Source organism: Pistacia vera, unplaced genomic scaffold (genome assembly GCF_008641045.1).
Source record: "Pistacia vera cultivar Batoury unplaced genomic scaffold, PisVer_v2 Contig1145, whole genome shotgun sequence".
Classification (NCBI taxonomy): domain Eukaryota; kingdom Viridiplantae; phylum Streptophyta; class Magnoliopsida; order Sapindales; family Anacardiaceae; genus Pistacia; species Pistacia vera.
In genome coordinates, this window is record NW_022195188.1 from 1 (window position 1) to 11,171 (window position 11,171).

Genomic DNA, 11,171 nt, shown 5'->3' on the forward strand with positions numbered 1-11,171 from the left:
TTTTTTGCAGGCAACTATAGCACCTCCAGTGAAGGGTAAAATGTTTAAAGGATTATGTTTGAGTTATGCTGTGGTCATCTCAACTTTTTTCAGTGTTGCAATCTCTGGGTATTGGGCATTTGGCAATCAATCTCAGGGAACTGTTTTAGCAAATTTTATGGTTAATGAAAAGCCTCTGTTGCCCACTGGGGTTCTCTTTATGACCAAGGATGAAGAGGCCAACCTTCCAATACAACTTGGTGCTGGAGCACTTTTTGTGCTTAAATCCAGAGGTTAAAAGGAGAAGAAAATAAAATGTTATTATGTTTATTTGATTATGGTCATGGGGACACTCTTTGTTCTAATTTTCTTTATCTATAGGTATATTTATTTTCTTAAATTTTGTGTTGCTTATGCCATATATATATATTTGTCTTTCAAAAATTAATCTTTATTAACAAATGTTATTCCCATGATACTCTTTTCTTTGTATGGTACGTCACTTCATATTAGTAGCACTCAAAGTAATTCCAGGTGGTATATTACTTTCTTTTTTCAACAAATGATTGAATGACAAATAATCTTCAGTAAAACTTGCATGTAAAATCAAACTAATTCTATACTGGTGAAACCAAATTAATTTTATTATTATGAAAAAGTTATAACTTAATAGAGGTGTGGTTATAAAAATTATTGTTTTGACTTAGATATCCTTAATTGTGTTTTAAAACCCGACTCGGCCTGGTCGATTGAACAGGGACTTGGGTCCTTCATCGGGCAAGGTTATCAAAATTACTGTTCATGACAAACTTTAGAAATTAGGACGATGATTGGTGAACAATTGGTGGTCGTGGTGGTGGGAGTTTTGAAGAGGTCGGTGAGTTGAAATGTGGTGACAAAGGTGATCTCCGGTGAGTGAAACGACCAGAAATTGCAAAAATAAATCGACGACAACAGCCTGTCGTTGCCGACAATTTTCGAGGCGAATAGGGGTGGGGTGAGATAAGTTTTGGTCAAGAGGCTAAGGGGAGAGTTTTCGTGGTGACGGGGTCTGTTGTCAATGCCAGAACAACCTCTATTTGGCTTGAGTTGTCAACGTTGGCAGTGTAATTTAGGGTGTTTTTGCAAGATTTCAAACCTATAGGGACTTATGTGTGATTTTTTAGGGGTGTTTTTGCTGGATTTCAAACATTTTTACATGCTGACGTCATCGGTTTGACCCGTCGGTCAAACCGGTTCAACCAGTCAATCCAGGACCTGGCCACTTTGCCGGGTTTCACCCCGGACTGGGTTTTAAAACCTTGATCCTTAGTACAAGTGGTATAGAAGTAAAATATGCACTACATTAATAATTAATTAATGGAGCATGTCAAATCTAAGGTACAGACATTGATAAAAGAGACAGACATAGTTTCAAAAAACTAGTACATGTATCTATGTAGTGTTGGGAATATGCAAAGTCATCTTAAAAGTCTAAAATTTTGCATTCTCTTTAATGTTTTTCCCTTCATGTTGATGTAAATTTTATAAACACACTATACTATAAAAGGAATGAGATAATCCTGAAGATGATAGTAAGAAAATACAAAAAGTTTTATGTCAAAAAGTTGTAAACATGCTTGAGAAGCTAGAAATATTTTGGCTTCAACAAGAATGTGTCAATGCTACGGAGTTACTATGCACTCGTATGTTAAAAGATATGGTAACAACTCTAAAATATAAATCATTGTTCCAAACAACTTTAGATAAATATTTTATTTCACCTTAAATCTATAATGTAACATAATATTTTTTTTTTACAATATACAGATAATTATTATTATGTGGAGGCGAGTTCCTTAAGACAGGACCTAAAAAAATTGTAGTTTATTACAATGGAAAGTTTATTCTTATTTATAACTGGCCCAAGTTGGGACCAACATTTTTTATGACTATATGAAAGTTATTCTTATATAAAGTATCACTATAGAGAGGTTCACTTATAATTTTTTATGAAATAAAGAATGTAATTTAAATTTTTCCATATAAGGCCTTACAATCTTTTGAGCTAAAAATTTTAATTTTAGATTCGTTGATCAATTCACAATTCATCTTATGATTCCACATCCTCTATAGCAAGAAATGTAATTATTTACTTAAAGGATAATTCGTGTTACCTCTTTCTTAAGTTCTCTTGTAGCTCTCTCTTTCTTAGATTCATAAATAAGATGGCTTCAAAGGTCACATCACAGAACAATTGAATTGTAATTCTCTTACGTTTGGACGATAGCTACAATAATATCAAATCCAATTGGCTGCAATTTCTTCTTCCAAGTAAGTGAATTATTTTGTTAGCAGTTTCTTCTTCCAAGTAAGTGAATTATTTTGTTAGCAGTTTCTTCTTCCAAGTAAGTGAATTATTTTGTTAGCAATTTCTTCTAAGTAAGTGAATTATTTTGTTATATATCTGAACATGATTTATAGATGCAAATAAAATTTACACTACATTAGTTTTAAATATAAGTATTTAGCTTTATACATATTTCTAGAGTTAACGACATTTTCCCACCTAAGGTTTGGCCTAAAAACACTTTTCCTCCCGAAAAATATCAAAACTACACTTTTCTCATTCACCGTTAAAATTCATTAGTAAAATCTGTTATCTGACATAGTATAATCAATGTAAAGACAAGGATATCCTTTACTATTTAAATCCAAATCCATACCTAAACTCAAACCCCATCACTTTAATTAAACCGCACCCCACCTCCACCATGCACCCATTGGCCACCATCCCACCACCACCATACCGCGATCTCAAGCCATCTCCATCCCACCCTCACCATAGCTCACCCCTAAACCATCATCACATTTGCCACACAAACCAAATTGCTTCTAACACCTACAAATAGCAGCCCACTTCCACAACAACCCACCTGCCGCCTATACCTAACCCTATCCCACGACCACCACTACACATCACCTTCATATTACCCTACCTCATCGTATCCCCATCACCTCCACCATGCACCCTATTGGCCACCATCCCACCACCATTGTGAGCTATTACGCTTTCTTCAACCAATTGGTTGAAATCACAATCGGCCTAGTGCGATTCGGTCAAAATCGCACCCGACCAGATGCAATTAAGGCCAAATACCACTTGGCCGAGTGCGATTCCGACCGAGTGCAATCGTACCAAATCTGGAGCCATTGCACATCACCTTCATATCACCCTTCCTCATCGTGTCCACATCACCTCCACCATGCACCTATCAGCCACCATCCTACCACCACCATGAGTTATTATGCTTTCTTCAACCAGTTGGCCGGAATTGCAACCGGCCTAGTGCAATTCGATCAAAATCACACCAAATCTATGGCGGATCTATATCTGGTGTGATTACAATTTCTTCAACCAATTGGTCGAAATCGTAATCAGCGTAGTGCAATTCGGCTGAAATTGCATCCAACCAGATGCGATTAAAACCACATCTCACCTGGCCGAGTGTGATTCCTACCGAATCACATTCAGCCAATCATACCAGATATAGGGCCACTACAGATCACCTTCATATCATCCTATCTCATTGTATCCCCATCACCTCCACTGTGCACCTATCAGCCACCATCCTACCAACACCATGACCTATTACGCTTTCTTCAACAACTGGACGAAATTGTAATTGGTGCGACTTGACCAAAATCGCACCAAATCTAAGGTGAATCTAGTACGATTGGGGTTGGATGATTTTGGTGTGGAAGGGTGGGGAAGAAAGGTAAAAAGGTTTTATTTAGGTTCTTATTTCTTCTAAGTTTATATATAGGAGTGAAATGACATAATTACCCTTTGACTGCTTTTTGAATTTACCATTTTTTCCTTCTTCAGTAAAAATTAACTGTGGGTGGGTGGGTGAGAATTTTGAATCTCTTCAGGTGAGAAAGTGTCATTTTGAAACTCTTCCAGTGGGAAACTGCCTTTAGGCCAAACCTTGAGTAGGAAAATGTAGTAAACTCTATATTACTATGTTAGTATATTAATTTCATTTTGTCGTCTCAAATGTAAATAGACCATCAACGAGTAATCCCTATACCTTTGATTTTGCATTTTGTTAAACTAATTTTAATTAGTGGTTAACCTTTGGTTTGCACTTTAAAAAAATTAGATCAACAAGATTATTTGAAGGAGCCTAGAGTTTAGAATTTATCTTTATATATCATTCCAAATTAAGAAGTTATTCTTTAATAAGGATACTAATCAATCCTATATATGATTATTCTATCACTCGTAGAAATAACTTATTCGAAGGTTAATGAGGCAACTATCTAAAACCCCAATTGTTATTAGAGACTTATTAAAGATAACTTCATGGTATCTTACTATCTTTTAAAAAATTGATAAAGCAAACGACATGTTCTCACCCGTGGTTTAGCAAAATCCCAAGTTTATATCTCTGATTGTATTTATTCTATATTCACACCTTTAAACTCACACTGTTAGTTAATTTTGAATTTTGAATTGTGTTATTACCATCCTACCCTTAATTTTTTATTCCCTCCACCCAGCAGCCGCCACCGCACAGTCGTTGGCATTTTCAACCTTCTTCCCGCTAATTTTTTACCCAAAATCACATCCAACCTCTTCCTTGTAACCCCTACACCAAAACCCACTGTTGCACCCTCTAATCTCCGGAAAACGACCTCCTTGGCATTCGCGTTTTCTCCCAACTTTGCGGCCAAATTCCAACCGATTTCGTCATTGAAAATTCACCCCAAAGCCACTAGTCGAGTCACCTTCATCGCCTCTACAAAACCCACCCTCTCATCGCCCGTCGTCACTCACCGATTGCTGCCCAAGTTCCATCCCCACCGCCCTGCAACAGCTTTTTTTGCGCCCTTTTTGCACCATTTCTTCATCGTTGTTTGCCTTTTTGACCTTCCATCCTTCTCTTTGTTGTTTTGTTATGGTTGTTGTGCATTCTTTGGCCACCGGTTATCATCCTCTAGCCCAATATCTCCATTCAAAGTCACGCCCACCAACAATTTGAGGAAATTCCTCAACCAACTGCCCAGCCAAGCATAGGCTTTTTTTTGGTGATTGGAGGGTGCAACGATGAAAGGGTTTGCTGGGTTTTGGTGTAGGGATTACAAGGAAGAGGTTGAACGTGATTTTGGGTGAAAAATCAACCAGAACAAGGCTAAAAATGTTGACACCTAAGTGGTGGTGGTGGCTGAATGGTGATGGTGGTTGTGTGGGGGAAATAAAAAGTGAAGGATAGGATGGTAATAGTAAAAGTCAGAATTCAAAATTAATTAACAGTGTTAGTTTAAGGGTGTGAATCTGAAATAAATACAACAAAGGGTATGAACTTGAGATTTTGCTAAGCCTCATGTGAAAACATGTCGTTTGCTGAAATTGATAATATTTATCACTGGAATTATCAATTGACCACAAAAATTTAGTTAATTATATCTTTTCTATTTCAAAATTCAAGATTTTGTATTAATAAATTTTATTTTCAAAAATATAATATACTCTAATGGGCAAAAATACTCACCTCCGCAAATTTATTTGAAATATCTGAGATACCAACTATTAATGACACCCCGAAACTATTTAAAAATGTATCCTTCAATACCCCAAACATTAACAAGGCATGGCTTCCGTTAGATTTTAATCAACGCAAGACTGTCCTCTGACCTTTCTACCTAAACAAATAACAATTTATCTGCTGTTTTCTCATTTCTCCCCCTCCTACCCCCCACATTTAATCTTTTGTTGCTTGTACCCCCACCTTTCACTTGCCCGCATTCCTGCCCCCACCAAACATCACTAATTCCAGCTTCATCAACAAACCGAACATCATCTCCATGATCAACATTATTCAACTAAGTTTTTTCTACGAGATTCAACTCGATTATACATATATATTGTTTGTTAAGTTGTTAATCTTCTTTGTAGATTCACATATATCAAATGTTATATATACATTTCTTTTTCTTTTTCTTTTGGTTTTGGTTTTACCTACTTGCAGATTGATCTATAAGGAAAGTAAATATAGAAGATGGCCAAGCAACTTTATACGAATATGGTAAAAAAACTTTGGACTGCATGGGAAATTCGAGTGTTGGTTTTAATTAGCCTTTCTTTACAAATCATCCTCAACTTCTTCGGTTCTCGAAGAAAATACATAGCAAAAAGCTGGATAAGGATTCTTGTTTGGTCATCATATTTAGCAGCAGAATGGGTTGCATCTGTTGCGTTGGGCAACCTTGCCACCAACATCCAAGGAAATTTTGGAGACCATTCTCCAAACTCAAGCCATGAACTCCAGACATTTTGGGCTCCGTTCCTTCTCTTTCACCTCGGTGGCCCAGATGCCATAACAGCTTACTCTTTAGAAGACAATGAGTTATGGTTACGACACTTTCTTCAATTTGCTTTTCAACTTGGAGTGACAATTTATGTCTACATACAATCTTGGAGCAATATTAATGCCCTCACATTTCTTTCCATTCCAGTGATTATTGTTGGTTTCATTAAATATGGAGAAAAAACTTGGGTGTTTTGGTCTTCAAGCACCGAGAGATTAAGAGATACTTTGCATGCAATTGTGGATCCTAGCCCGGGTATTGTTAAATTTTTTGTGCAAGCTGGATTTGACGATATCGAAAATCAAGAACAAGAAATGGGTAAACATGAACTCCTTGATGCTCATTTTTTGTTCAACAGATTTTCACGATTGTTTACAGGCTTAATGCTCTCTAAACGGGAAGCACAAAAGACCATCCCGTACTTTTATAAAAAGCCAGCAAAAGAAGCTTTCAATCTGGTAGCAATTGAGCTTGGATTCATGTACGATTTTCTATTCACCAAGTTGATTATCGTTTATCATCGATTAGGATTCTTTCTCCATTGCTTCAATTTTCTTTCCATCTTTACAACTTTAGTTGTTTTTTCAATCGTTCTTCATATCCGCTCATACCCATATTATTTGTTGGACATCTGCATAACTTACTGCCTTATACTTGGGGCTTTTGTTATGGAGGTTTTCGCATTCGTTCACTATTCTTTGAATGAATGGGCAAAATTGGTAGTTTTGAGCATTTTAATGAAGGCAAAGAGTTATAAATGTGGTGCCAGAATTCCTTTTCCTTCATTTTTATCAACAAATCAAAAGAGATGGTCAATGTCCATGAGGCAATTCAATTTGATAAATTTTTGCATCAAAGACATTTCGACCTATACATATATCAATCGTGTTAAGAAGTTATTTGGCATCCTTAATTGGTTAGAGGAGTTCCAATTTTTGACCTGGGAAGATGTGAATCCTGAGTTGCAAGAAATTATCTATAGAGGGATCATAAATGCTCATGAAGAACATAAGTTATGTATGAATCCTGGTTCGGGCAATTCCGGCAAGAATATATTGGCTCGAAGAGGTGATCATGTGATCGAAAAGAATGAACTTAACGTAAAAGGTAATTGCTATACATCTCAATGTCACTTCGACAAGAGCATTCTTGCTTGGCACATTGCTACTGATCTTTGTTATTATGATGATTTTGTTAAACATGGAAAAGCTGATCTCGATGCGATAAATTGCAAAATTAGTAGACGCTTATCAAATTATATGTTGTATCTTCTAGTCTTTTGTCCATCTATGATGTCAAGTGAGAATGGCGAGTTGAGGTATAGAAAAACGTGTAATGAGGTGATGGACTTGATCAAGTTAGATTCGAAAGATATCAACAAAACGAGAAGCGAAATTTTGGAGCCGTTGTTTGAAGACGAAGCTCAACAACCTGCAAATAATTTGGACCCTCTATACAAGACAGTGTTATCTAGTGGAAGGAGTCTTTTTAGGGATTTGCAAAATCTGGAATCTAGGAATGGTTGGTGTTTTGACAAGAAATGGGAGATGATATGTGAAGTGTGGGTAGAAATGTTGGGATATGCCGCCATTCATTGCGGATGGAGAGAGCATGGGCAACAATTGGCCAAAGGTGGAGAGCTTCTGACTCATGTTTGTCTTATTATGACGCATCTTGGACTAGAGGTACAATATGATTATGATTATTTTGCGTTGGATATTAAAGACTAAGTTTTATTATTGAGTAATACTACACTTACAAAGAAACTTTACAAAGATCTCCATACAAAGTGATGTGGCAAAAAATGAATGGAAGAGTGAATTTAATGAGTTTGACTTTTTGTTTCACTCCTCCATTCATTTTTTGCCACCTCACTTTGTATGAAAATCTTTGTAAGATTTCTTTGTAAGTATAGTATTATTGTTTATTATTATTGTTGTCGGTTGCTGTTGTTTGGTTTTAAGTATCAGAAAATGTAATAAAAAAGAATGTGTATTTGATTTTTCATCTCTAAATTCATTTTTTGGAATCATGGTCAAGGATTGGCCGCAGTCTAATCCAAGCGGCCGTTTAAGAACTCTCAGCAAAATGGTATTGATTGATTAATATTACAAAGATGAAATTATATGTTATTAATTTGATATTCCATGTTACAAAAAGAGGTTCCAATGAAGTTTACGGCCTTCACATGTTAATAGTTAGACCACTTATGTTTATAAATTCTTTGATTCCGTTGTCTTATTTTACATCAACTATATACGTTTGCTTTGTCTGTTATCGAAGGATTAAATTCCTTTTACTGCTCGCACTCATTTTATAAATTATCATGATAAGTGCTTGTTGGGTAAGTTATTGTGGCCCATTATCATTATTAATTATTATTATTATTATTATTAATAGTAACTTCCCACATCAGCTACTTGTAATTTCCTATAAGTTATTTTGCCGTAACCACCTTTCATATAAATTACTCTTCTTCTTTGATGGATAACAAGATATACAGAACGTAAGAACTTTATATTAACCATATACATAGGGGTTATTTGGATCAGGAATATATAGGATAATGGGATAATCTTCGTTTATTTTGTAAAATTTCTGTATTTAGTTTGCAAGTAATAAAATATTACGATAAACTTTTATTGTAAACAGTGTTTACTATTGATAATGTCGGGGGTAATCTTATTACTTTGTTAGGGGGTGTTATTAAAATATTACCGAGGTAACCTGATTTTTCTACCTATTTTACCCTTAATTAAAAATCATTTAGAACACAATTACTCTCAAATATCTACCAAATAACAATTGCCCAGCCCCCATATATTTGAAAAATTAACTAAAACACCCTAGTCACAAAAAAGTTAACAAAATACCCCTAGCCACCCAAGACCACCGCCAACCATGACTCACCACTGTCGGCTGCCGGCGTCAGTCATCGTAATGGTGCACGACAGGCCATGGATCATAGATCCATAGCCAGAAACTACCAGATCTGGCGTTTCTATGGCTGTTTCACAACCAAAGATGTGGTCATGAAACGGCCACAGATTTGGCCGTTTTCCAGCCATGAATTTGTGATCCATGACCATTTCTGGCTTTGTCAGCTCACGGTTTACTATATACAACCAGTCGTGCTCCATTTCGTCGACTGCATACTGCGGTTGGCGGTGATGGTTGGGCGTGGGCAGTGGCTTGGGGTGGGTGGGAGTGATTTTGCTATAAATTAAAGTTTTATATGGCTAGGGTGTTTTAGTAAAATTTCAAATGTAAGGGGTTAAAAAAATGATTCAAAAATAATAACAAATACTATTATATTAATATTTAAAAAAGAGGATAATTTAGTAATCTATATAACATACCCACTTATTTATCCTTCCAACCACATATATTATTCACCAATTTATTCGAACTAACTAAACACATTTTTTAAACATTCCCAGTGATCTTCAAGATAATCTTTCTTTCCATTAATATAATATACCTCTATAATAAAACATTATATGATCCAAACGCTCTCATAGGGAAACAATGTCATTAGTCTACAAGAAAGTCTGTGATTCTCCATCGATACATGGAATAAGATGTTGGATAGATTAGAACTAATCCCAAGTGTATTATACAGTATTTGGAAATTGATTGTTATGGTTGAAGGTATGTTCTTGGGCTTTCGCTTTTAATTTATTAAATATTAAATTGATGATTTATTGGTTACATTTGGCATCAGAGTACCAATATGGCATTCATTTCCTTTCAATTTAATTTATGAATATACGTGTGTCATAATCTACTGTGTTTGATTGAAATTGGGAATTATGGTTTTGAGCAAATTAGAGCAAATTACGTATATTAATTTGGGTTCTAATTTTGGCAATTTTGGAATTATATGTGTTAAAATCTTATACTAGTTTTATGTGTAATTGCAAATCAGCTATTGATTTGTGGTTGATGTGTCATATCATTATATAATTCCAAATATATCGGTTCTGATTATTCCCAATTTAGTTTTGGGAATTGTTTTTGGGAAATCTAATTGGAGAATTAAATTCCTTATGAAATTATGAGAAACATGACTTTTAAATCGTAAAAAAACGGAGTTAATGTAACTGATTTATTACCTTTTGGAGTTTTGAGTACGAAGTGGGTCGTTTTCGGGTTGGCTATTCGGTATCAGTCCCGGGTGGGGGTTGAGGATGAGGCGACTGGAGCCAAGAAAAACAACACGTCGGTTTTCTTGAAGTATTGAAAACGACATGTCGTCTTATGATTAAAAAAAAAAACTTGAATATGACGGTTCTAAGAGTTGGACCCATGAACTCCCAAATTAGGGGGTTAGCCCACTGAGCCAGGCGGGCCGATTAATGTTTTGTTGGCAAAAGACGTTTTTATGCAGTTCTGGGCTGAATGTTTAAGCTGAATTTTTAAACATTCATACTGTTAAAAATCTATTGCTGAGATTCGAACCTTGGTCTCCTGGGTAAAAAGAAACATCCTGACCGTTGGACTCAATTCACTCTGTTTTGCCATTGTAAGCCTATTACTCTTATTTTCTTTATTTAGGATTCTTATCCAAAATTAATTTTCTATGCATATTTTAGTTTTCCTAAATATAAAGAATTCGTAATTGACATTATGATTAGATAATAATTTTGATGTCATACTTAAGTTTACATTTGAATAATTAAGGATTAGTCACAACACTCTTAATTATGAAAATGTTTATTGACATTATGTTTAGTCACATAAAGTCAATGACATCAATAATTGTAATTAAGCATGAAAATATAATAATTTAGCCCCACAAGGTAGGTGTTATATTTAAGTGTTTAATTAGGATGGGA

General features: G+C 35.3%; 1 protein-coding gene across 1 annotated transcript; it reads left to right on the forward strand.

Annotated features, from left to right (window-relative positions):
• The first annotated feature begins 6,047 nt into the window (after positions 1-6,047).
• LOC116145921 lies at positions 6,048-8,063 on the forward strand. The gene has a single exon (XM_031431353.1). It carries the CDS (start codon positions 6,048-6,050, stop codon positions 8,061-8,063), a length of 2,016 nt encoding a protein of 671 aa, XP_031287213.1.
• The last annotated feature ends 3,108 nt before the right edge of the window (positions 8,064-11,171 follow it).